At 43.0% G+C, this 27,502-nt stretch overlaps 1 protein-coding gene and 1 non-coding gene across 2 annotated transcripts; both read left to right on the top strand.

Moving 5' to 3' along the window:
* Positions 1-3,361: 3,361 nt before the first annotated feature.
* Positions 3,362-26,960, top strand: dennd4a (DENN/MADD domain containing 4A). The gene is made up of 31 exons (XM_061076621.1): positions 3,362-3,399; positions 7,635-7,966; positions 8,159-8,405; positions 8,498-8,567; positions 8,666-8,835; positions 10,222-10,460; positions 10,546-10,612; positions 10,766-10,824; positions 10,933-11,077; positions 11,461-11,636; positions 12,001-12,101; positions 13,164-13,382; positions 13,781-13,926; positions 14,578-14,598; positions 16,015-16,148; positions 16,461-16,593; positions 16,969-17,175; positions 17,288-17,416; positions 17,505-17,649; positions 18,950-19,072; positions 20,019-20,129; positions 21,427-21,504; positions 21,618-22,462; positions 22,546-22,762; positions 23,602-23,693; positions 23,801-23,976; positions 24,708-25,086; positions 25,568-25,685; positions 25,924-26,086; positions 26,175-26,239; positions 26,615-26,960. Exons 2-31 carry the CDS (start codon positions 7,659-7,661, stop codon positions 26,749-26,751), a joined length of 5,220 nt encoding a protein of 1,739 aa, XP_060932604.1. The 5' UTR covers positions 3,362-3,399; positions 7,635-7,658; the 3' UTR covers positions 26,752-26,960.
* trnai-aau (transfer RNA isoleucine (anticodon AAU)) lies at positions 21,039-21,112 on the top strand. The gene has a single exon. It is a non-coding gene; the product is annotated as a tRNA-Ile (tRNA).
* Positions 26,961-27,502: the final 542 nt, after the last annotated feature.

Here is a 27,502-nt window from a genome sequence, read left to right as displayed (position 1 = left end):
GTCTTTTTTTCATCGTCATTAATCAACCTATGAATCCTTCTTTATCTACTTATTGAAAATTAAAATAAATATCTTCATATATTAATTCCATTTATGGCTCTTCCGATTTTAAAGAAGTAGCCCAATCTTACTAAAGGCAAATTCAGCTTATATTCTCACTTTATCTCTTTTATCTGAAGTTCTGTTTAACTCTAGTTTTTTATTTTTGCTATTTATTTATATATATTTGTTTTAATCTATTTTATAGAATTTATTTAACACTTTTAATAGCCATTTTTCTATTCATATTTATCTTCATTTAAATTAATTCCCCTAGTTTTGGGGAAAATATAGTTTTATCTTATCCAATCTTTGGACTTGACTGACCTGCATGAAAGGGTCTATATAAATGAAGTTTGACTGACTGAGTTACAAGCCTCAAATACTGATCAAAGTTAAATTTTCTTATTTTTATTAAGGATAGTTACTTTTAACCAGCAAGTTCACTGCAAACTAACATGTTTATAACCATTTGTGACATTGACCGTAGAGAGGAGCAATCTGAGAGGCCGCGATGTAGATGTTTGTGATGTTACTTCCTGTGGGAACGCAACACTCAGACTGCATCAGAAAGTAGTTTCATCTGGATTTTTCAGACAAACACTGTTTTTAACGTATTTCACAATACACGTATCATTCATGATGATTTCACAACTTGACAATAACCTTTAAGCTTTTACTTTTAACACAATTCATTATGTTTTTAATTGTAGCTGCTTGGGAATATCCTTAATAAATCCGAAGACTCTCTCTGTGTCTGTCACGTGTTTGTTAGGAGGTCCTTTGTGTTTTCTTGCTCAATAAATGCTGTTCTGTAAATTTTGCATTCAGCTCCAACAAGACTAACGAATATAATCTTCTGTTGTGTTAGTGCAAATGAATGTCCGATGTGCTGGTGAAGTAAAAGCTTATAGCTGTCTTCATTGTTTTGTTTAACTCTGTTTTCTTTCTTTTCTTTTGTGTGACAGTGGCTGTAGTTATCGACAGGCCTCATCCCAGACTCCATCATGACTTTCTCCTTGTTATGTGAGTGCACACGAACACAATCTGTCTGTTGTGTGTTTGATCTATGGCTACACACTGAGCTATACGCTGTGATCAAAGTGTGTCATGCTCCCCTCAGCAGCAAGGTTCAGGGATCATATAGTCAGATAATGACAAACACCCTGGAGGTAGCTTTTTCTCAGGATACTTCAACAGAGCAGATGCTTCACACTGAGGATCTGAAAACCAGGTCCAGATGAAGCTCAGTTCTTGTATTTAATATTTGTCTTTCAAATCACACATCCAGCTTTGGCAGCTTGAGAGTTAAGTTATTTCAATGGCTCCAACAGGGTTTTTTAGGTAGTAAGTTATTTGAGGACACAAAATGATTACTTGATGATCTTGATATATATGGAAACGGGGAAAAAATATTGTCAGATAATGCAGATAAATAATAAATGACCATAATTATCAAGAGGTAATTGGGAGACCTCTGCTAAATTGCTAGTTGTAGTTTAGTCAGACTTAAACACCCAAACCCTGCAGCAGTTTAATATTTCATATTTGCACAATTAAATGCACAATTAAAACCCAAAATAGTCTCCTCTCTAGGCCCCAAGGGAGATTATAACATTTAATTTAATTTAACAACCATAAAAGCTGTCTGAAGCAATATAAAAGTCTGTGTTTTTTAACTCTTTGAGGAGGAAACTCATTCTCATTCGACCTTGAACTTACAGTATATGGACTATATTTAGAAATCACTTATCCAATCTTATCAACCACTTAAAAAAACGCGTAGGTCACATTCATCCATTCATGCACACAGTCATGCAGAACTTATATACCACCCACAGTCTGCAGGTATGATCAGGGGCAACTTACCCGAGCCACAGCTGACTGGAAGATTAGTATATGTTATATAAATATATAGTTTTATGTGCTGAAACCATCAATGAGATGTTGGTAAAGTGAAACTCCTAATTTGCCCAATCAAAGGCCTCTGAATTTGATGTAGTGGCTTGGAAATACTGACTATAAATAAATTAACAGCTCTTATTTCTAATGAAAACTGAATAGAACGTTTAGGACTAAAGTCGGGGGCTTTCAATCTGTGCATGTTCCAATCTAACACAGACAAATTAAAACTCAGACAGTGTCTGCTGCTGCTGCCTTCAATCAATTTGTTGCACTGATGTTATCATTCAGACTCAGGGTTGTCTCTTGGATTTATATATTTCTTCTTTTTAGCAAACCACAGCTTCTCAACTCATATGGTAATCATCATTCATAGATGTATTCCACTCAACCGGTCATATCTCTTATTTTTCATCAAAAGTTGTCCCTCACTTTCCAACATCTTAGATCTTTGTAAAGGTGAGACCATGTCTTACACTTTTGATTTAATAATCGTCATGAACGATTATTCCACTAAGCTGCAGCACAGATACCTTTTATGAGGAAGATATAAACCTAATTGCAGAATCAGACAAGACACAGCAAACTCATACATCTAAGCTGCTGTTCAAATATGATCGTCTGTAAGGAAACTGTGCGAGTCTGGTTAACCACCACATGGAGGCAGTAGAGAGTAGGACAACAGACCAAGTCACTCACCTCAGAAACCACCAGTTTTGTGCAACAGTTCAGTTTTACCAAAAATGACACTCACAATGTTTCAACTTTACTACAACTACTACAACTATGAACTGTTTTTCTTTGTCCTATTCACTCATGACCCTTGGCATTGAAAATAAAGCTGGACAAAAGAAAATAAGATAATAGAATAGACGCTCACTAATCATATGAGTTGTGTTGCTGTTTTCTTCTGCAGATATGAATATTTCATTAAATTAATTAGCTTCATTTTTGGGGGCTTTTGCTTAAAACAGATACAAGAAAAATATATATAATTACTTACTTTTATGTGAATACTAATACTAATACTACTACTGTTACTACTACTACTACTACTACTAATAATAATAATAATAATAATGATGGTAATTAATGGTTAATTTCACCATAGTTTATGGTAAAACATACCCAACATATTTCTTAATTCATCCCGCGTGCAGTGGTTGTTCCTCTGTCACAGCGGCCAGCAGCGTCACCAGTGACGTCAGTGACGTTTGTAATCAGTCACGTGAACGCGCAGGTCTGGATCAAGCGCAGCTCGCAACTACACAGGCTGCTCGTGCGCGTCCACCCCTCTGAGAGCGACCTTCTCCTCTTCTTCTCTTCATGAGAACACGTTCAGGACAGAGACATCAGAGAGGAGGCGACGCTCAGCATCGTTCTCATCGGGAGGAATCTGCAGGTTCAACGTGGACGCGCAGCTCGTGATCGACAGAGTGATCGTCGTGAATCTGGGATGTGAGTAGATTTAAAAACACGCTCACACACACACACACACACACACACACACACACACACACACACACACAGTCTGTATAATGAAGCGGTTTCCCTGCGTGTCTTTCATATTGTGTGACTGGTTTTATTGGAGCTGATCCCCTTTACAAACGGGTTCATGTGAAATCTCATTCTAATGCTGGATGGCTACTGGTTACTATAATTAAAACAACACCGTTATATTATTTCCATAGAGCTGCATGCATTGCAGTAATATTTCAATGATTAATATCATTACTGCCTGTGTGTGGTTGACTATCATCACTGCGCTGATTGGTCACTTCGAGTCGAACGCAGGCTGGTTTGGTTGCATCCCTGGTAGATGCTTGGTAAGATGGCCTCTTGTGATGTGATGGGAGAGAACCCCTCTGTGTTGTTGTGCTCGCTGAGGTCAGTGGTGTATTTATCGCCGCACGCTTTTCTTTGTGCCAATTCAAACAATTTCAAACCGTTTTCAAGCTCATCACACAGGCTTCCTCCGGTGTTTAATATCCAGCACACGCACCTTCGTGCACCCTCTTCATCTTTCTGCTGTGTTTATCTTGGGCGTGTGTGGTTTCCTCATCAGGCAGCCCGCAGGGTCCCCCCACCACCCCCCTGTCAAATGTGAGGAATGCAAATGGCTGATGTGGGTGAGGGTTGTCTTCATGGCTAAGAGGGAACAGATGCTGAGTGAAATGTTGTGGTGGTTCCCTCCCCACGATCAGACTGCCCCCCCCCCCCCTGCTGTTAACACAGCCCTCCATAATCCCAGCACAGGCTGGCTGCCTGACCAGCAGCCGCTGGGATGCTCAGAGCAAAAGTCAGAAGGCTTTTATTGCACAGCACCAAATCAAAAGGATTTATGGTTGAACTTCTGCTCTTTTGGGGGAGATGTGTCAGCACTTACTTTGTTTCAAGTTACAAAAGCTCCCATTAGCCTTGAGTCTAATCACAACCCAGTAAAAACAAGAACAGCTTTTCATTATGCGTAATTTTCATCCAAATTTAACCTCAAACCCGTTGGCGCTTGCATTTTAACAAAGTAACTCTGTGTGGACATGCACTGTTAAAATCCATTGGAATTAAATTTAGATTATTTTATACACCCAAAGTGTTCATAGAAAGAAAACATGTTCAGCTGAACAACAAGGGAAACTGTCTCACAAGTCCTCTGACCAAAGGCATCTTGTAATATGTTAATTACTGGAAATATACAGAATATGATGCGTTGTGTTTTAAGACAATGTGGGGTTTTTTTTGTGGTTCCCTGTAGGGGGTAAATGTTGGGAACAATATTGCACAAGTTTTGAAGAAATTCTTGCAAAGCTGCCGGTCAGAGGTGACTCATAACAACAATAGTGGATGTGAATGGGGGAAGCTGGCAAAAGAGGAAATCCGCCATGTCCTTATTTGTGTGAAGAAAAGTGTGGTTAATGAAATTATTGCAGTTCTTCAGTGTAGTACTTCCAGGGTTGTGGTAACATGGAGTCGCACGCATTAAGTGTGATAGTAGGAAGGTAGAAAATAGGACGAAATCTGGTCAAATCAGGTTTGTTTTTAATGTTCTGGTCACTGAAGCAGATGTAAAAGCGTGATGAGTCTTCCTATTGATGGACACAATAACAACAGTGATGCAGTGTAGAGACAAAACAGAACGAGACACGTGGCAGCAGTAACCTTTTCCTCTAGTGCAGCCTACATCAGAACCCACCTCAAAGACTAATGGAAAACACAGACAGAAGCTTTGCTAGTTAAAAAGGGAACAGGAGCTTCCAGGTCAATACAACATAAAGACCAATAACACAGAAAACATTAAACACAGACAGAAACTGGTGTTCATATCATATTCAGGACGTATCTGTTAATATCAAGGCTATTTTTCTAAATGATTGTATTCTCTGTCTCTGTCCGAGGCTCCGAAATTATGAGAAGAAAACATCCGTGGTAACGACGCTGCCCAAATTATTCGACTCTTAACCACAGCAACGTTCTCGGCTCATTTCAGCATCGCAGGGAGAAATATTCAGTTCAATTTTAATGCTGTTGCTATGGTGAGGATTAGATATTTTTCCAGGCCTCGGCTTCCTGTTGAGGGGGAGGAATAGATGCAGTGGATGTCGTGAGAGTTGGAGCTGGAGATTACATGTATATTTAATCCTGAACCTTCCAAGCATTGTACGACACAACTGCGATTCCAACAGCTGTATATTTAGCTGCACCCCTGCAGTGTCTACTGAGAGCAGGGATTTCTTTTTTTAGAGTTATGTCACGTGAAATGAAAGTGGATGAACAGGATAGTTTGGGCCTTTAATGTTGTGTGGTTGTTAGGTCCCATAATAAAATAGAATTCTGTCTCTTTATCATAATCAATGTCTTGCAGTGTCAATTCTTGTGCAAGCTCAAACAGTGATGACGAAGAGTTTGTAAACCTTTTGACCAATTGTCTAAATGTACAGTATAGTGCATGGACTCCAGTGATAATGAAACCGCTAAATTGGTGATTACAGTAGTGCGAGTTGTCCATCCATCCATCCATCCATCCATCCATTATCTGCACACTTATCCCTTCATGGTTGCAGGGGAGCTTGAGGAAAAGAAAAATCTTCTTTTATAGACAAATCTGTGTTTAAAAAATAAAGTCTGCTGAGTAAAAATAGCCTTTGTCAAAGTCTTGGAAAAGTACAACTGGTTTAGAATCATGGTAAAGAGACAAGTCAACTTAAACCAACTAAGTAAGCAACTTTAAATGTGTCAAATTCTGGACTCTTGTTTTTTAGGAAGCGCTTGTACCCCTCAAAACACTTTTGAGTGAACTAAGATGCCAAGAAAATATAGATACCGTATAAGTGTGTGGATTTACCCACAAGGCTCACAGTGCAGGGTACAAATAGCGTGCATCCAAACTGCAGTGAGCTAACCAGGGAACATTGGGAACAAAGTCTCTGCAACGAGAACATGAGTGATGATGAGTCATGTTTTGAAAATATCTCTCCATCACTGAAGCACAGAGCGAAAAAAACACAAAAGGAAATATATTAGAATGTTGTTGGTGGTTTGTTTTCTTTGGTCTTGCGGTTTCTATGCTCAGATATTCAAGCAAATCATTCTCTGACTGCACCAGTTACAGCTTCTCACCCCTCAGCATGACGCTGGAATAGCTGTAGTGTGTTTGCTACTATAGATTATTTTAGGTTTTTAGTTTTTTCTCCAAATGTTAAAAGCCAGTTTCACCCTCTAAGCCCGTAAGAAGGGCTTAGCTTTCTGTCACATCATACGACCCCGAGGAGGAACGCAGCACAGATCCCTTAGTTAAAAGCCAAAGTCCTAAGTGGACGAGATATGGTCACCGCTTCTGGTGTGCCATGGTTCCTAGAAGCGACACATGTATAGCGCAGGAGGAGGAGTGGGGGTAACTTTATTCTAACTCCCTCAATATCCCACTGTGGGAAATAACAGGCAGCTGTTTATCAGTTTGCTGGTGAGTGTGGAGGAACTGCTGAGTGAGATAAGCAAGCTCTTCAGCTGGAGCACGAGCTGGCCCGGCGCTCAGAGGGCTTCCCGGGCTCCATGCGGTGTGATAAAGCTGTCACAAGCTGACTCACAGGCGCCGGCTCCACTCCTTCCTTTACCACAACATTGTTAATGCAGAATGATACACACGGTATGAATATCACCTCGCTAAAGCCCCTAAAAAAGCTTTTAGTCTGCCTTCTCTTCATTTTTCGACGCCCAATTATATTCTGGTACTTTTCCTCTCCACGCAGGCATGTGTTTTACTTTACATAATCAGTCAGGTCATATAGCAAGGTCAGCGGTCTTAGGCCCGCCCATATTTCTTTGTGAAATATGGTGTTTTTGCAGACAGGAATGCATGTTAAATGCTTCCAGATGCTCCCATTATATCTGGTTATTTGCACAGTATAGAATATGTATGTAATGTAATGTCTACATTTGACATGTTTCATGAGTCCCATGTTTAATTCAATAGCAGAAAGATAATTCAAACAATGCGTTTGTAGAGAGGTGTACTATTCAGCCCATTCTACTCAGCCTGGTCTGTTTTCCTGATTGCAAAGGGCCATTTCCCTCTTTTCAAGCTGCACCACCTCTGGAATACGTTTCAAATGCATAATGGAAGCTCTCTCTCTCTCTCTCTCTCTCTCTCTCTCTCTCTCTCTCTCTCTCTCTCTCTCTCTCTCTCTCTCTACCTTCAGCCCACAGTGAGGGAATGGGAAATAATGGAGGATAAAGGCCCTCGTGTAGCCGACTACTTTGTGGTTGCCGGCCTCACCGACTCGTGCAAGCCTCTGGAGGAGGAACTCCACTTTGACGATGCCGGTACCAAATCTGTTAAACCCAAAGCCCCCATCACAGACGTAGCGGTGGTGATCCGCTCCCTGGGCGAAGAGGTACCCCCGGGTTTCACCTGTGTGGAAAGCACCCCCTCAGGCCTGTCTGCGGAGCTCAATGGAGCCAGCCTCAGGGGCCCGCAGATCTTCTTGTGCTTCAGGCGAGGCAGAGATAAGCCTCCACTGACAGATCTTGGGTAAGCAGTAATCCTCCGTCTCTGACCCTTTACTTGCCCGGCACCACTAATCACCTCTCTGCCTTGGGTCACTGTAATCTGCTCTTAAACGCATCCTTTAGTCTCACATCACCTCAACGAATACATCATCAAAAACTCTCCACTTAAAATATGTGTTTTCAAGAATGTCTTGTTTCAAAACTCGTGTTTCAGTGTTCTGTACGAGTGGAAAGAGAAACTGAAGTCTGGATGTCACCTCGTCCAGACCACGCCCTCAGGTCGTCCTGCCAACATCAGCAACTCGTCCTCCCAACGCATCTACATCACCTACCGCCGTGCTCCCAAGAGCCAGCCGCACACTTCACTCGCTGTCACTGATGTCTGCATCATCGTCCCCGGCAAGGGGGAGATACCCCCCCACACCTTCTGCAAGGTGGACAAGAACCTCAACAGCAGCATGGTGGGACACAGCTTCATGGACAGTTATATCTTATGTGCAAAGATTAGGATTTTACCGACGTGTGATGTCCTGTGTCTTTTCTCCTCTTCCAGTGGGGATCCTCAGTCTACCTTTGTTATAAGAAATCTCTGGCTAAAGCAAACACAATTGCATACAAAGCAGGTAAACTAGTGTGAGAGAGTCTGTTTTGTGGATGTGTCAGTAATTATCATATGATCTTGCCTGTTCATATGTTATACTGTATGTGTGTTTGTGTCCAGCTCTGCTGTGTAGGTACCCTGAGGAGGACTACGAGTCCTTCCCACTGCCGGAGTCCGTGCCTATGTTCTGCCTTCCCATGGGGGCCACGATTGAGTGCTGGCCGGCACACACCAAACACTCCCTGCCTGTTTTCTCCACCTTTGTGCTGACGGGGGCCTCCGGAGGAAAGGTAAAACCACCTACTTACACGGGTGTCACCAACATCTGGGCTCCTTTGCCTTGATCTCTTTCACTTATTTATGGCTGTTTTGTAAAACACAGAAACGACACAAACTGGAATACTGATATCGGCAAATAAATCCACCACTTACGTCATAGTCCTGCTCGGGATCATTTACCACTTCAATAATTAAGCCATTAACACACAGTTGGCATCTGTTTTTCTGACAGATTCTCCCTTAATTGCTCCATTTCAGCCGGTCTCTCCATCTTTACCGCCCCCTCTGCCTCTCTCTGTGCATTAGTATCCCTTATGGAGTAGTTTGTTGATGAGCTGCAGTGGTATTTAATAGCACTCTATTTTAATCAACTTCTAAAGTCGACCTGGAATCAGAAATTGTCTGAAGGATGTGTTTGGAATACTTACCGCCCGGTCGGCCTTTAAAGCAATGCAGCATAAAAGATCTTTTTTTTTCTGCAGCTCATCTTTTGAATAATGGATAAATCATGCACCACTTGGGCTCGCAGAAGTTTTAAATGCTGAATGACTCAGTGCCCACTCCTTTCTTGCATCCTCGAGACTGCAGGCGAGTCTCCTGGCGCTTCATGCCTGGTGTGATTTGTTTAATTATTTGGGAGGAAAGACTTCAAAGGGCTGAGGATGATTTCACTGATTTATGATGAGGAAAATTCATCAGTGGTTCCGAAAAGGACATTTTACCTGAATAACTTCTTTCAAAGGTCCATTCACTACGCTTTGATTTGAGTCTCGAGCCGAGTTTTGAAGACATGAAGTCTGATTGATGTCAAGAAAATTGGGTCTGGACATTGTCCTGACTTTGCCTTTCTCATATGAGTAATGCAGCAGGAGATTGTCTGGGTCAGAGGCTTTCACCACAACATGATAATGTTCAAGAGGTGACGTCTCGGTAGATAATAAAGGGGACAGCTGCGGATAACATGTGTTTTTGTTACCAGATCATCAACACCATATGGCCAAAAGCTCTCGAATCTCGTTGTCTTTTCAAGTTGACTTCTTCGTCTCAGTCTTCTTCGTTCATTGCTTCTCTTTTTCCTCCTGACGTTTTCTTTTAGGTATTTTCAGTTCTGCCTCTGTCGCAATGTCATCAAAGCGCTCATCCGCTCGCTGTGAATTCTCCAGACAATTTCTTGCTGTATTCTTACATGAGCTCCCTCAGACATTAACATTAACATGCCGAGAGCAACTGACATGGACATTTGCATTCTTGCAATACAGCTCCTCTGGGAAATCTGAGGAGAATGTATATGTAAAAGCAGCTAGATTTAAGTATTTTTGTGTGTGTGCATACATGTGCATGTCTTGAATAGATTGTACATATAATCAACTCTTTTATCGCGATCCATTAATGTGCAGGTGTACGGAGCAGCCATCCAGTTCTATGAGCCTTTCTCAGAGGAGAACCTGTCTGAGCGTCAGCGCTCACAGCTCAGCCTGCCGAGCTCTGGCCTCGGACCTGACGGGACCAGAAGTGTTTACAGCAACAAGAGCATCTCTCTGCTCTCCCATTGGCCCTTCTTCCAGTCCTTCAGGAGCTTTCTCACTTTCCTCTACCGATACTCCATCTCTGGACCACACGCTCTGCCTATTGAAAAGTAGGCATGTTTTTAAGTCCATCAGAAACTGGTTAATTCTTAGTCTCGGTGGGCTTCATTTATTCTTTTATCTCTTCACTTCCAGACACATCTCGCAATTCATGCAAAATGTGCCATTCCCTTCCATTCAGAGGCCGCGCATCCTCGTGCAGGTGAGTTTAAAATGTGAAATTTGTCTTGTGATGTAAAGACTTCAGTTCTTCAGTGCTTTACCCGGTTTGACATTAATATCTGTAAACACGCTATACTCACGGGGAAAATCCTCCTCCCACTTATGCTGTAATATTCTTCTGTTTCTTCCGCAGCTGTCTCCACATGACAGCCTGATACTGAGCCAACCTGTCTCCTCTCCACTGCCTCTCAGGTGGGGAAACAGCAGTGAAATATATAATTATAATATGAAGACATACTCTGTTTGTTTTTCTTTATCTGGAACATTTTATTTATTTATGCGTGTGTGTTTGTGTGCTAGTGGTGGAAGCCTCTCCACATTGCTGCTAAATCTGGGCCCGAAAAATGCCGCCACTCTGCTGGTGCTGGCTGTCACAGAGCACAAGATCCTGGTTCATTCCCTGCGTCCGGCTGTACTCACCAGTGTTACTGAGGCCCTCGTGTCTGTAAGTGCTTTGTTCTTTTTTTCCTTTCCATTTCTCACAATAATAAAGTGGGTGGTTTTTAATGTGATTATAGTTACAATGGTGGATGAGGTAGGGAAGGGCCGTGGCATCGATGAATCACCCATAATCACATCAAAGGAGAACCTCCTCTAAGGGTATTAGGGGCGTTCAAGAGCAATTACTTTTGAAAAATGTTTTTTAACGAAATGTTCATTAAAAGTTACGGACTAGTTCGCTGTTTAAAGCGGCTGTCAGACCTGCACTTAACTCTGAATAACCTCCAGAGAAAAGCTGGTGTCCATGTCTGAAAAACAACTTAAATCTTTTTAATTTTTGCAGTTTTGTTGTTGCATTGTTCTGATGCACGTCTGTTCCCTTTTCAGATGATCTTTCCCTTCCACTGGCCTTGCCCCTACATCCCTCTGTGCCCGCTGGCCCTGGCCGACGTGCTCAGCGCTCCCTGTCCTTTCATCGTGGGCCTGGACTCCAGATATTTTGACCTTTACGTGCCCCCATCTGATATCAGCTGTGTGGATCTGGACACCAACACAATCTCCCAGTACGTGACTTCTAACCGTGGCTGCTCCCTGATAGATGGCCCCCTTCTACATTGAGAAATCCAAACAAAAATCCTCTTCCCCTGGTTTAGGTTTTTATTGGTCTGACAACTTAAGTTCCTCCCAAGGTTATCGGTGTCTGTCAGTAAGAGCCTCTCTTATGTACCGATAAGAGTTGGAATGTTAAATATTCTCACGATGCACAAAAGCACATGTGGTAAACGCTCGTTTCCCACATTTATAAAGCTATTTTGTAATTTTTATTGTAGGAGCTCATGTCAGTAAATTAATCTCCCTCCTCAAATCATTTTCTAATGTTTCTTTACTGTCCTCCCATGTAATGAAGACCATATGTTGTGCTTTCAGAAAAGAAGACAAGAAGGCTTTAACATGGAAAATCTTGCCCAGGAGAGCTTGTAAATATCTTCTGAACACTCTGAATAAGCTCTATCAGCAGCTCATTGAGGGTGAGTCCCGTCTGATGCTGTGTCATTCCATATGTGTTCTCATGAATAATTTAGGCTCGCTACTTGAGTCTGTTGAGTCAGTCTGTACAGTCATCTTACAGGAAAACTCATTAGATGCTTACATTGTTACATAAAAAAACAACCTGTAATGTTAAGTACATCCCAGGAGGTATTATGGAAGACGTGTAATTGAATCTTTGTGGTACAGCCACTGCTGCTCTACCTGCCTCTCTCACTACACTTCAATTAGTCATCCACTGTGATTCCCAGAATCGCTTTAGGCTTTTTACTCAAATTTCAGTGCAGAGCTACGGGCTAATGTTGCCTGTTTGAAGAGAAAATAGAAATATCTGCCTTGTCATCGTCACAGCTATAAATATCAATATCCTTGAAAAAGAAAGTCCTTTGATTGCAGCAGATTATCTCTACCAAGGAGGTCATGTTTTCATAGCTGTTTGTCTGTCTGTTAGCAGGATTATGCAAAAACGACTTGAAATTAGGTTGTAGGGTGGGGCTTGGGCTTGGGCCCCATTCATTTAAGGAGCAGATTCGATTTAGGCTTTAAACTGACGGGGGTGGGTCAATTTAGATAAAGGTTTAGATCAAAATAATTTAGTTTGGTCTACTTCTTTGACCAAATACCTGCGAAACTGTTGACCCTCCCATTAACCACCGACGTCTGCTTTGTGTTTTGTGCTAATTAGCATAGCATACTTACAAATTCATCTCACTTTACATGCTAAACACACCTGCTAACATGCATGTTGTCAGCATGTTTGCTCTGTCTATTTTAATTTGTATTATTTATAATTTGCTGTCTTGCTTTTTGTTAGCCAAACCTTCTTCTATATCACTCATTGTCTATTTTGTCATTGCACCAATAAAGGAGTAAAAAAACTTGTTGCCTGTATCTTTAATAGGCCCGGCTTATGTCCCATTGTGGAAAGAGTGCTTACATTGGCTATCGCACAAAAAAGTAGCTTAAGCACTGATTTGATTGAACTGTAGTAATAGCTTGTGTTCCCATGTTGTTCATGTCCTACGATGATTGTGTGCTTCCAGGTTCTCAGGTGAGCCGGGATGATGTGCAGATAGAGCACACAGTGACTGACAGTGAGCTAAACGGGGGGAAGAGCCTCCACACTCTGGAGCTGGAAATCCAGGAGGCCTTCCTGCGCTTCATGGCGGCCATCCTACGAGGCTACCGCTCCTACCTCCTGCCCATCACCCAAGCTCCCTCTGAGACAACCACAGACGCCAGCTCCCTCTTTGACCTGCAAGGTAGGCACCTCTGTCTGCCATAGGTTTTATTATATGTGATCACGAAGCACACTGACAAGCTGTTGTTGCCTTGCCTTCATGTGATTTAGTGTTTCGGTCGGTCAGGGGGTTAGGTTTGTCCTAAATCACTTCTGTAATGACACTGGTGATTTATCTTAAGCCTCCGTGGCAAATAGGCTTGGATAACAAGCGAGAGGAACGGCCATGAATAACAACACAATGTCCTCACACATCTGTGGACTCTTATGCAAGCGGAGCGGCAGAGAGCAACTTGTTGCACAGAACAGAATTAATTTCCTGTGGTCTGCGTCCTGTAAAATGAAAATGCTCTCAACAGCTTTCCGAGATAAATGTCCACCCTTCATGTGCCTGATTTCATAAGATGCTTTGTTTCATAGGCTTCCTGAAGAGCAGAGACCGCTCCCACCAGAGGTTCTACTCCCTGATGATCAAGACTCAAATGTTCAGCCGTTTCATAGAGGAGTGCTCCTTTGTCAGTGATAAAGACGCCAGCCTGGCTTTCTTTGACGAGTGCGTTGATAAGGTGAGGCTCACAGCTCGTCCGACTTTTAAGAACTAATCCTTATATGAACTTTTTGACCAATCATGTTTGCACAGGCTTTGGTTATGAACAGGTAAACAGGCCTTGTGGAGAGCAAAAGTCAGTTGTGTCGGCTATTTATTTTGTCTGCAGATTGCTGCTAACAGAGCTTTTGACTAGACTTAAAACAGCTGAAAAAGTATTGCTGTTTGTATTTTGTGTGTAGCAACGTTCTCATGTTGCCAGTCGGACTGTGTACAACAGACGAAAGACAATGTCTCGGCCCAGAGGCTCATTCATCATCAGTGTCGGGCTGATTGATCCAAATTGCTGCAGTGGCCTCCACTCATTTGCAGATACAATGCTTAGGATGAGAGCAAAACGATAAATCACTTGCTGTCCTCTTAATTAAGATTTCTAATTGACGTCCTCATCTAAATTGAAAGAGTCAATAAGCAAATAGTGGGAACTAATAAAAAGGAACTAACAGCCCAACGTCTCCCTTCAGCACTAAGCTTTAATCACTTATAATCTTCCACTGTTCTTTTCAACTAAAAAAAATGTTTTTCTTCTGCTCTTGGTCATTTCTTCTTCTCTTTTCCTGCCTTTGTCGTTTCCCTTGATGCTTTGCTTGTCCTGATCGCTGCCTGGTAGCTCTTCACCAGTGGAAGCAAGGTAAGCTGCTAGACCTCGTGTTAACTGCGTACATGTTTTTGCACATTTTCAGTAATGGAATCCGGTATAATTTTCCATTGTCCTCACAGCATGACTCAGCTCCAAATTTGTGTGTGTACTCTTTATGGATTAATCACAGTGAGGTTTAAATGGAGTGAAGCTAAAAGTGTAGAGGTCTTAAATGTGAGGATGTGCATTAGTCTGTGTCAGCGATCTGCATTATTGAACCAGGTGCCATTAGAATGAACCACATCCAGAATTAGAGCTAAGGTCTGTGAGATATTCATTATTTCTGCTTTTCCTATTCTGTGCACTGTCCTGACCTCTGTGAACTGTAATGCACAATAATAAGACCCATTTGTCCAATTGTTGGGAGTTTAGATGTTGAAATTCTGTGGGTTTGTGGCTCAGTTCTCAGTTAGAGGATGAATCATTTGAGGATTTGACAGCTTTTATTAACACATCCTGCCTACACATGTTTTGTAACACACACAAAAAAGACAAAACATCCCACTCCCTTCCAAAAAACCCTGTGTGCTTGCAAACTTGTGAAATCGGGAAGTCACATTTACATCCTGCCTGAACATTTAGTAGCTCCTGTATGAATGGCCGCTGCGGTTATTATCGAGAAGTGGAAGCATTGATTCACTCAGCGTCAATGATGCTGAGGTTGACAACAAGTGCGTGATTGGGAAAGACCTCTCGGGTGTAAGAGGAAGGGCAACGAGCGGAGAGACGCAGAGTGAAATCGAAGCGAGGGCAAACGGGTCAGTGACAGTCAGTTGACTGAATCATGTACTCGGCTGAGTGGAACAAATGTTGTAACGTGGTGTCACTGGGGAGCTTTTCAGCTGCTGCTGTAATATTCAGGTTTTTATCTAAAGCTCACGTCTGACCTGGTAATCGAATCAGATGATCCAGGTGACTGCACATTAGCATAGGAGGGGTTTTGAATCTCTTTAAACTCTGTAAACTTTACCTTCACTGTCCTCTTTCATGCTGGTGCTGTTGTTTGCAGACAGTAGTCGGTCTCTGCACACTTGTCTCAATTGAGCAAATCAGTTGGTCACTTGAAATGAAGCAAATGTGGCAGCTAAGTATCGAGCATCGCTGCCAAAGCAGTAAAGTGTAATGATGTCCCGGGAGCTACTTGGCATTTTGTCCAGGTCACTGCAGCCTGGATTCATTTAGTCTTAGAAGATCCATAGGCTGAGGTCCCCGGCTTGGCAGCATCCTCGGGACACGAGCCATATTTCTGATGCTGATGGACTCATTAGTGACATCTGTTTGTCCTCACTGACCCTGGTGTCTGATCTGATCTGAGAGCTTGTACATTAGCAGATGCCTGAGATCTTCCAAGCGGCTAAGAGCAAAGATGAAAAGCATTGATGAAAGTGTGTTTCTCTTTCAAACCAGATGGACAGCGAGCGGCCAGAGGACACCCGGCTGATCGAACTGGATGAATCCCACCGCAGCGAGCACACGGTCTATATCAACCCCCCGGAGCTGCCTCCGCTGCCACAGGGAGAGGAGTATCCCCTCTGCTATAGGTACCACACTGTGGCTCAGTCTCTTTAGCAATAGATACAAAACAGTATTGTGTTTTTCATAGCACTTCACATACTCTGGCTGCACACAATACGGCTTACAGAGAGTGTAAGTTGCTTCTGTTAAAGCATTTGTCACCGCTGCAGAGCTTATGTTGAGCTGGAACAAGTCGCTTTTGGACGCTTGTGTTGGTGCTGGAGCTTCCAGGATGTGATACTGCGATGCCTGTGCATGACTTTTGTAAAAAGTGGAATTATGTCTCTCTCGGTTTCTGTCACAAGATATGAGCATTCGTACGTAATGTCTCTCTGCAGCTACTCTGGGTTCCCTGTACTGAACGCTGAGCTCCTGGAGCCACTGGAGGGACAAAATCCTCCATCGGCACACGTGGCCTCTCGCCACAGCAGCCCAGCCAGCCCCACGGCCATCTTCAGACGCTCCAAACAGGTCAGCCGTGTGAGAAGCGAGGTTTCTTAGAAAACGTACAAAAAATAATGTATTATTAGCATCATATACTGATAATACAGTGGTGGATAATGGCTTTCTACTCAGTCTTAGAGGTGTATGAGGATTAATTGTACAAGACATTCCATACATGAATTAACTTCCCCTGCTTCTATCTCTCTAACCAGCCACTGCTGTTTTGCAACCATATAATTATAGATAAATTGCATATGCATTATTTGAGTAAGCTTCATTTACTGCTGCACTCATCTTTCATAGTGATGGATAGTAGGGCCGTAAATCTGAATGTAAATTGCAAATCAGTGTCTTGAAGAAGATGAATCATCTGTGCATTTAATGTGTTCCTTTTAATTTCAGGAGATCAAATCGGCTCAGAAGATGGCCAAGACCTACTCATCCATACCTCAGATGTGGTCCAAGTGTCTGCTGAGTCATTGCTACGGCCTGTGGTTCATCTGCCTGCCGGGATTTGTCGGGACCTGTCACTCTAAAGTGCGCGCTCTGCGCACAGCTTACGACGTGTTGAGGAAGATGCAGGAGAAGAAGCTGCAGGCTCCCGATGAGGTAGCAAACTAAATCAACATATACAGTGCACGTATTAATGATATGAATGATTATTTTTTTAAGATACTGTGCACAGCCTTTAACAGGAAATCCCTGTTGTGTTCTGTCAAAGGTGTGTTACCGTGTGTTGCTGCAGTTGTGTGGTCAGTACAGTCAGCCTGTCCTGGCCGTCAGGGTGCTGTTTGAGATGAAAAAGGCAGGAGTCCAACCCAATGCCATCACCTACGGATACTACAACAAGGTGTTTGCTCTTGATATAAACTGTATCTGCAAATAATACGTAATTAAAAATACATGATTCTTACATGACGTGCTTGTTCCTGCTCCAGGCGGTGTTGGAGAGCACGTGGCCCTCCACCACCAGAGGAGGCTACTTCCTTTGGGGAAAGCTCCGGAACGTGGTTCTCGGCGTGCTCCAGTTCAAGCAGGCAGGGAGAAAACAGCCGACTCCACACAGAGATCCTCAGCTTTCAGGTGAAAAGACCAATGTCCTGGCTATTTTATATGATATTTTTTATTTTGTCCCATAATTACCGCAAACCTCTTGATAAAATGCTTCTAGAAAACATTGATTTTTAGCAAGTGGATACGTCGAGGCTTCCCTTCACAAATGTTGTGATTATTCTAAGCTGAAATATGCGTATTATACCTCCTTTACATGATAAAATAAGCGAGTATACGCAGGATTTTTAAACATGGACAAACCCGCTAAAAATGGAGACTCCTCTCCCCGAAGTCTCTCCCCAGTGCGTCATGTTCGACGACACGGGCGCACCGACAATTGGAAACTGGCCACTTTGCCAAATCAGCGCGTTCACCCTGGTGTCCTGTTTTCATCACTACCGATCAGAGCCGATTAAAATCCTTTGTCTACTGCTGAGTCATTTGACCAGGGAGTGAATGCAGATTGAATCCATTCCCGCTGTAGACAAAAGTGGGAAAGGAGCTTTACAATTCTCTATGAAGCTCTTGGAAATGCCCAGAAAATTTGATATGAGCATCATTGATTTATAATTAAATAGCTAATCTTCCCCTAATACCCCACACTTAAAATTACTTTAAATCCAAGACTTTCTAGTTGTTTGGGGTTGCATTCAGTTCAGTCATAATAGACTGACAGGAGCTTGTCTTACTTCCTGCAGTGCTTAGTGAATCAACATGTAAATGAGTGTGATCCTGAGGGAGAAGTTATCTCTTTCCTCGTCTCATAACCAGGTTCATCCCAACTCTCTCCTCCTGCAGCAGATTGTTCCCATCCTGCATTCCTGTAATGACATTAATTAAACGGTGTGAAGGCGGCTTCCTCCCCAGTCTCAGCACACAGGTTGCTCTTCATGTCAATCTCTAATTCCCACAACAGCCCCCAGACTGTCATGGCCATGATGATGTATGAGTGTGAGGGGCTCCAATGAAAACATCATGCTTACTATACTGCAATGTAAAAAGAGGATTCCAGAAACGTGATCATGTTGAGTAGAATGGAAATTATTGAACTAATGATATGAGACTTAATTTGAGTCATTCATCGCTCTGATCCTCTGAGTTACAAATCAGACAGTTTTTCTTTTAGCGCTCTGATTCCTTTTGATGATAAGCAGTGATGGTGACGGCCTCGTATGTGGTCTCAGAGCATCCCTGTTTCTTTGTAGTGGATGATAACGATTTCCTCTCGGTTCAGTGATTGTAAAGTGCTCCTTTTTCAGCTGGCCTCTGGTCTCATAACCCTGCTGGAGCTCTGTCATTTGTTTGACCCTCTCCTCCTCTCTCTTGTCAGACGGCAGTGATCTCGACACCGTCAGTCACGGGAGTTTGGACAGCACTAATGACTCTGCCGAGCGCACGTCCATCGACACCGACTTCACCAAAATGGACTCCAGTGATGACGGATTCAGTACAGGTAGGAGACAGCAGCTCGGCCTTGTTCTTACTCCAACTGTGTCACTCCGATTGTGTCGGCGCTGCTGCTTGTGTCTCAGCTTCTTTCTGTCAAATTCCATTCGATCGACCACCTAAAAAGTCCCCGAACCACATCATTACTAAACCTCTTTTGAGCTGCTTGAATGTCACTCTACTCAACTGTTCTGACATCATTGTATTCAGCACATTCTGCTTTCTGTCAATCATCCAACTCCCACAGAATAAAAAAAAACAAAAGACACCAGATCCAAGAAACGCCTTAAACATCATGTCATTTTATTATGTCTCATAGTGACTAATATTAAATCTGCACCAAATCCATATCCGTCTTTGGACAGAGTTCTATAACTAGTAAAGATACATTTAACCATTACTGAATCCCCGTTATCTCGGCTAGACAGGTTTCTCGCCACTTTTGTTACTGTACAGCGGCAGAAAAAAGCTTTGGATCTTCTTTCCTATTCTTTTATTATACATGGACTCAGGATAAAAATACTTTAACTTGGTGACACGGTTTCTCCGTTTGCTCTTTGCCTTACATGATGACCAATGTACTGTAGATACACAGACCCCAGCAGTGATAGCATGCTTAGATACCAACATTATCATAGACCTGCAAGCTGCTCTGTACTTCTTCCTGCAGTTTGACCTTGTGGACATGATGCAAGTTTTCAAAGCCTCTTTCACTCTCCTGCTACTCCTGCTTTTCTATTTTGGGAGTGTTGTGTGCCAGGAGCTTTGGGGGGGGGACGTCACCAAAAAAGCTCTCAGATCAGCTGTCTCCTAAAAACGGTCCACGGAGACTATGTGACAGTTTTTCTTTGTGCTTAGCTCTTTGTGGAAGAGAAATTGAAAAAGTGAGAGGAAGTATGAAAAAAACAACTCGGTGGTTTTCAGAGGAATAAGTCTTCTTATCTTTTTTTCAGGTGGACAGTCAGACCAAGGTTACGATTCCCTTTCGAAAGAGGAGGAGAGGATGTGCGGCCGAGAGAGCGACAGCACGCCGCCGGGAGAAGACAAAGGGCCGAGGCAGTCCAGTGAGTTATGGATTAGCTGCTCTCTCTAATCTTCATCACTTATTGTGACCGTGTCTGCAGAAATAAATCCCTGCTCACTGTCGGCATTATGAACTTCTCTCTGTGCATCTCGTCACAGTGTGGGTGTAATGTATTCTCTCCCCGTCGTTTCGCAGATATATTTAGTTGTTTTTTGGAGAAACAGATTCGGCTGATGGATAAATGTGTTACATAAGCAGGTGATTGGGTGCGTGACAGGATTGGTTTCAAATCCTATTTTAAATAACAACAGGCTTTTCTCTCTGTCGCAGTCCTCATGAGCGACAGTCATCACAAACTAGAAAACTGGTTTGGCAAAATATATTAGACTAATTTTTTCTGTCTGATTTTTAAGATAAACACCCGTCCCATAAGGAACCATCTCTGCCCCACAGCTACAGTTTTTCATTGGCACAAACAATAGCACTTTGTACATTTATATCTAAGAGCATGATAATGGTTGGCCGATAATATCAGACAATATGAGCTTTTCACAGACATGTCAGCATTTACGTTTGCTGATATGAAAACTTTTATTTTACAGAATAAACCATGTAGAAAATATGTGTTTTGTATATTTGTTTGTGTTTCCTTTAAAGGATAGGTGTTTATAGTTAAACAGTAAAATATCAAACTTAAAATTACATTTCATGTTTTTCTTGGTTGTTACTGGCATCTTAAGAGTCATTGTTAATTTATTATTCTAGATATATCAGCCAATACATCTGTCTAGAAAATGTTTATTACCTAATTGTGGCTACGACACCCCAAAAAGTCCAATTCAGTCAGACTCTGTATTAATTGTAGTAACTAAACCTTTGCAGTGACAAAATGTTTGTTTTTCTATCTTAAATGCCGATTTATTTATTCTTATGACTGCAATATGAAGTAGTCCGGTTAGCTCAGCTGGTTAGAGCGTGGTGCTAATAACGCCAAGGTCGCGGGTTCGATCCCCGTACTGGACATAACTTTTTAGGAGAGGCGGTGGACTAGTGGCAGAAACTTGGACTATGGGCAGAAAAGGTCTCTGGTTTGGCTCCACGGAGAAACAACAAAAAGACGAACCTGGATTGATCTGTCCAAAAATCCAAGAGGATTCTCCCTACCCTGTCTAGTGCCCCTGAGCAAGGCACCTTACTCCCCTAACATCTGCTCCCCGGGCAATTTCCCTCCTTGCATGAGTGTGCCTGTGCATGTCTGTGCATGTGTGTGGGATAATAAAATGTATCTTAATCTATGTATTATATCATTAACAATTTGATATGATTTGATTCTCCAGCACCGGAGATTGAGGTTCCAAACAGCAGCAGCAAATCAACTTCTACTAAAACTTCTAAATCACCAGTCGCCAACGCAGGTGAGTTTTATTCAGAGAGAAGATTGACATAAGGCCATGATGGTCACATAAAACAGTTCCACAGGTTTTCAGTGTGTCAGAGATTAATGTGTTGCTACGTTTTGATGTCCCAGGTAATGGCAGCAGGCTGGTTTCGAGTCAATCTGGTGACACCGTTCTGTGTGGAGCTGCGTCAAAGACAGAGAGGCCAAAATCTCTCGACTTGTCTGGTGGACTGGAAACCCTGAGGTTCAGCGTGCCTCATCTGGGCTCAGCGAAGCAGCAACACCTCCCTGCTGACAGGCTGCACGGAGTCGAGGAGGAGGAGCTGGAGACTGACAAACACAAACCTCTGGTGGAGAGGAGTGTGAGCTGCAGCGGGGTCGTGGAGAGGTCAGACGTCTCCATGGAGAGGAGCGTCAGCTTCAGTGCTGGGACTGTGAGGAGGACAGGTATAGAGACAGGGTTTGACCCCCTGTCACTGATGGCGACAGAGACTGTACAAGAGTGTGACCAGGAAGACGACTGCAGCACGCCAACCACTCACCGCAACCTGGCTAAGGAGATCGAGACGTACATGAGCAGCTGCAGCAGCCCCCCGAGCAGCCGCACACCCAGCACGGACCTGCGGACCCCCTCCAGCCCCTCGCCTCGATCCAACTCATCCCCTCACACCTCACCGAGACCCTCCACTCTACTGCGCTCCAACACGCACCTCCCGCTGCCCGTCAAATCCAAGGAGAGGCTGAGACCGTCGCCGTCTCTTCCTCTGGGTATCTGTAACATAGACAGAGAGAGGCCTTCTTCATTAGCGTCACCCTCATCACCCACTCCCTCCACCTCGTCCTTCTCCATGGACTCTCTCTTTACGCCAACTCTGGACATCTTCAAAAGCAGCGTCATATCGGCAGGGAAAGGCGTGGCTGAGAAGGCCAGCCGCTTTTACTCTCGTCTGTCTTCCCAGACTTCATTGACACAGGTTAAGCAGTGCAACAATTGTCACCAATATTTCTGTAGACAATGTGAAATTGTGTCCATAATGACTCTTTTTCTTTCCTTCAGGATTCCAACTGTGACCGCATCAGTGTCTCGTCCCTGACGTCAGCGGAGGCAGACTGCTCCTCGCTGCTCGATAACGACTCCTGCCTGGACCCAGATGGTTTTACGTCCCCTCAGCACGGCAGCATGTCCAGACTCAGGAGGAGCCCGGTTGTGGGCCACGCTACCCTGAGCAGCCCCAGCACCCCCAACAGAGTGTTCAGACACAACTCCTTCTCTGGTTGGTTTTACATCATTTCATTCATTTCTTGGCCACTTAATCACCTTATAGCATATATTACATGTATTGCGATAAGATACATATACCATGTACACAGAAATGTTACGCAGACTGTTTCCATCATAAAACTACTAATAATACACCTTAATTTATATAGGATTTACCCAAACAAGGTTTCTAAGTGCTTTACAAATGACATGGAAATATAACAACACAGAACAAAATAAGACAAAACTAAATGAATGAGATATCATAAAAGGAAATATTAAAAACAACAAAATCCATTAAAACCAGTCTCCCATAAAACATTATGTTTTAATCAATGATTGAAAAACAGTTAAAAGTACTGGCAAGTCTAATGACAGGTCTAAATCAAGTCCAAACACTGGCCGATATATCCGTTCTCTGATATAGTTGAAATGAAACATTGTGTTGGTTCCCAGTAAAACACCTAAAATCCATATAACCTCACCAAGCTAAAATTAGAGTGAGAATGTGACTCAGTAATGGGAAGAGTTGGGTGTTGTTATGTGGGAAACTAGGCCAGCAGGCAAGATGGCTGCAGTGTGTGGGCTTTCCTGCCCTCCGCCACAGGCCCTATATGCTAAACACGTACACATGAGCATACACGCGTGCATGCACACTCACGTGCACACAGATGTGAGACAAGGATTCACTTCACCTGATTGCACACTTTGAGAAACGGGGTGCTGCTTTGTTTCACTCTTGTACTCTTGCTTTATTTAATTGAAATATGACCACCTTTAATATTAGTGGTAAATCTTGCATTTAGCTTTTTCCTTTCTGTGTCTTATTATATAATCCTCCATCATATCCAGGTGGTTTGGCACTTCCCTCTAAAACTCCTCACACTCCAGATTCCTCCCCCGACACCAGCCGCTTCCAGCCAACTCCCAATTACACCATAGAGGTAAGTTACTCACTTATGGATATCTCTTATTAGAGTCTTGTCTTGAGAGTGACTCAGACTCTGCACTGCCACCGATTTCCTCCTCATCCTGATGATTCTCTTTGCAGGTGCAGATGTCCAGTTGTTCGCTGTGTAAGACCTGTGACTGTCTGGTGTATGATGAGGAGATCATGGCTGGCTGGACGGCAAACGACTCAAACCTCAACAGCACTTGTCCCTTCTGCGGCACGGCCTTCCTACCATTCCTCAACGTGGAAATAAAAGATCTTAGACCAAAGAGCAGGTAAATCCTCTCTTTACACACAACAAAAGAGTATGGATAAGTTCTATGGGGGGTGGAACACACCAAAGGCCACTGGACGTGGAACCGCTTCTATGCTGTTTTATAAATGAATGGAATCAGTCAACAGAAACGCAGGAGTGCCTTTATTTTGAAAGCAGGTACAGGAAGGGTTGCAAACATTTACGTTTGGGACATATTCAACAGATGATATAGATATTTCTTAAAAATATTAGACAGAGCATCAAAACTGTGGTGAAAGATCAGTTTCACTGTTTATTCTGCTGAGAACAGCGGAAAGATAGAAGATAGAAGAGCAGCGCGACTTCCATGACTTCCCCCAGCAGCAGCTGGTGTGGAAATGAAAACCAAGCTGTTCAGCGGTCGCTTCGCATCCAGTGTGCCCCAGACCATATTCAGTGTTAGCTCTATAGCTTTGAGCAAAACCACATTTCACTGAATACATTTTGAAATTGTTCCCTTTTCAGCCACATCGTTTTCTTTAATTATAGCTTAAAAATTGCAATTCTTCACAAATTATATTTATTGTCAGTGTTGTTGGTAACGAGTTTATTTAAAAACAAGACAGGACTTCTGCTGGCCCCACCATTGGATCCACCCCTGGTGTCTGTTTTGCTGTCTGGCACTTTTCTGAAAAGCACTTTCACACACTGACCAGACATCGTTTATCCCTGAGGCCTCTTTAAAAAGATAAATGGTTTGTCTTCCTTCAGGTCCTCTAAGGAAAGTAATCCTGTTATAGAGGAGGACACGTCTGCATCACTCAATCCTGAAGCCAAAATGTCTGGGACTGACTGTGCGGCTCAGGCATCTGCAGCTCCCCCGCAGAGACAGGAGAGCAGTGGGAGTGCTGGTACGGCAGCGCCAGCCTCTGCTCCGGTGACAGTGCCCTACCTCAGCCCTCTGGTTCTGTGGAAGGAGCTTGAGAGCCTGCTGGTGAATGAGGGCGACCAGGCCATCTCCTCCCTGAGTGTTGTTGACCAACACCCCATTGTCTTCTGGAACCTTGTGTGGTACTTCCGAAGGCTCGAGCTGCCAAGTATCCTGCCGGCTCTTATCCTGGCCTCCCAGCACTGTCGCCAGGGTGACCAGGTAAATAAGTCTGTTAAGCTCACCAACATATATCTCTCTTTCAATTGACACATTCAATATGGTCACCATTTAGTCACAATTTGTTTATACAGCTCTTATGGGGATCTATATAAGGAATAGGATATTGAATATATATAACTAATGTTAAAGTTAGCATGCAAACATTTGACCTGTTTAACATCTAAGTAAAATGACAGAGAGCCTCTTTGAGATACTGCTATCAAACAAGAACGTAACTTTTTTGTTTGGTCCTTGTCCCATCTATTAATTAATATTTATATATTAATTCATTATTAATGTCATTGGCGACTCCTAGTGGTCGGAATTGTTAAAAAACATACACCTCTTTGAAAATGTTACTAAAAAAGCTCCAAACTAACAAAAAACAGGTAATTTCAACACTATAACAGCATTAAAATGCCCACCAGGGCCGTAAGTTCCAGAACAAGGGATTAATCCTCCGCACTTTCCCTCTCTTCAGACTCCTCCGAGCGTCTCATCAGACGACAGCAAGCAGGTGCTTGTGAGGATTATGTGGGACAACCTGAAGTTGCACCAAGACCGAGTTCAACCCTGTTACGTCCTGTGGAACACACACTGTAAGTCCTTTCAGCATTGACTCGACTGGTGTATATCATGAATCAGAGGGTGCAATTACTTTCAGAAAGTGATGGGAACACTGTAGACTTTCATCGAGGTCAGATATTTACATGCAAATTAGATCATTCATATGAAGTAACTAGAAACCCATGAATACTTCAGCTTCACAGTTGAATCTTGGTGAATGAGAGGAACGAGTCTTTGATGAGCCTGACTTCTATCGCTCTTGCGTTGCAGGTGCCAACTCCCTGGTTCGCTCGGGGCTGTGTGAGGAGGGCCAGCTCTTCACTGTGGAGCTACTGCAGGGTTTTGTGAGGAGCATTAAGAAGAGTGATCTCTATCAGCCCATGAGTCAGATCCTCCAGCTGCTGGGGCCCGAGCTGGGTTTCAAGAGACAGAGGTGAGGAAATCTAGATGTCAGCGTAAAGTAGGGAGGATGATGTGACAAGAAAGTTTAACACTGCTTCTTCTTTTTTTTCCTCAAACAGGAGCCTCTACAGAGATTTACTGTTCCTTGCTCTAGTGGCTTTGGGAAAGAACAACATTAATATAGGTAAGTTTAAAAGCCTTGTAACCTTGCGTTACTATAGCGACATGGGATGGTAATGTCCTTCTGTTGGAGTTTGTTCCAGATTAAAACATTTCAACAACAATCAGGTGGATCGCCTTTAAATGTGGTACAGATATCAGTGGTGCCCTGTGAGAGAATTTGAATGCCTTTTGGTGAACGCTTGACTTTAGCACCACCTGCAGGCCAACATTTTAATTTCACCAATACATTGGATCTAGCACTCTCAGAGGAGACGTGTCATCCACCTTTATATGGTTGTTTGTGCTGTTTAGAAAAAGTTAACTCTCAGTATGCAAATATGCTAAACCAAGTGAATTTTATATCCAGATTTTTTTACTAACTAATCTCTCTTTCAAGATGCTTTTGACCGGGAGTACAAGATGGCATACGACCGCCTCACACCAGACTTGGTTAAACTGACGCACAACTGCGACCGGCCCCCTGGACCAGGGGTCATGGAGTGCAGGAGAACATTTAGGGAGCCCAGCCTGTAAATTACGTCCCCTCTGTCCCAGGATGTTTCCTCCTCAACCGAGGTCACTGCTTTCTTCTTTCCTCCCTTTTATTTTGGACTGATCTTCAGACTCAGGACCATCTCACCTGACTGAGGCACTGAGCTCTTTAAAGCACAACTGCTGAATTACACTTAATGTAAAGCAACTGCACCAAGGTTCTTATACTGTTAGAGCTGAGAGACATGATGGGACAGGGCTTGTGTTTGTAAATACTTGAAATTCCACTGTATTTTCAGTATAACTATAGTCAGTTATATATACAGTTAATATACAGTCTATTTTATGACTTGTAATTCCTGTTAAAGCTGTGAGTAATTATTTCAAAGTATATGATCACTTCGTCTAAAGTTCTCAGTGGTCCTGGTGACCTTGTTAAGACTGTTGTTGAGTGTGTGCGTGTGTTTGTGCAATTTGTGCGTGTGTGCGTGTGTATGTGTACAGTATGTACCTAGCTTTTAGACATTCATGTTTTTACAAAGCACTTTGAAGAGATGAGCTCTCGCTGTTCATTTTCAGAAACGTGACTCTGTGACCAAGCAGCCGACACTTAAGTGACTTTTCTGTTTGGCAGCTGCAGGACTCACTGTGCTGTCTGATGTTTCCATTACATGCAGTTCACAAAAAGCAAAGAAATTCGTCCTGATCTGCATCTTGGAAAGCCGACAGGGTCATGTCCATAAGCCTGAGTACACTAGTATCTAAACATTTGAAAACAGAAATTCCAATTAAA

The sequence above is a fragment of the Limanda limanda genome, chromosome 8 (assembly GCF_963576545.1).
Source record: "Limanda limanda chromosome 8, fLimLim1.1, whole genome shotgun sequence".
Lineage (NCBI taxonomy): Eukaryota > Metazoa > Chordata > Actinopteri > Pleuronectiformes > Pleuronectidae > Limanda > Limanda limanda.
The sequence above is the reverse complement of the archived record's forward strand: the minus strand, read 5'-3'. Positions and strand labels throughout refer to the sequence as shown.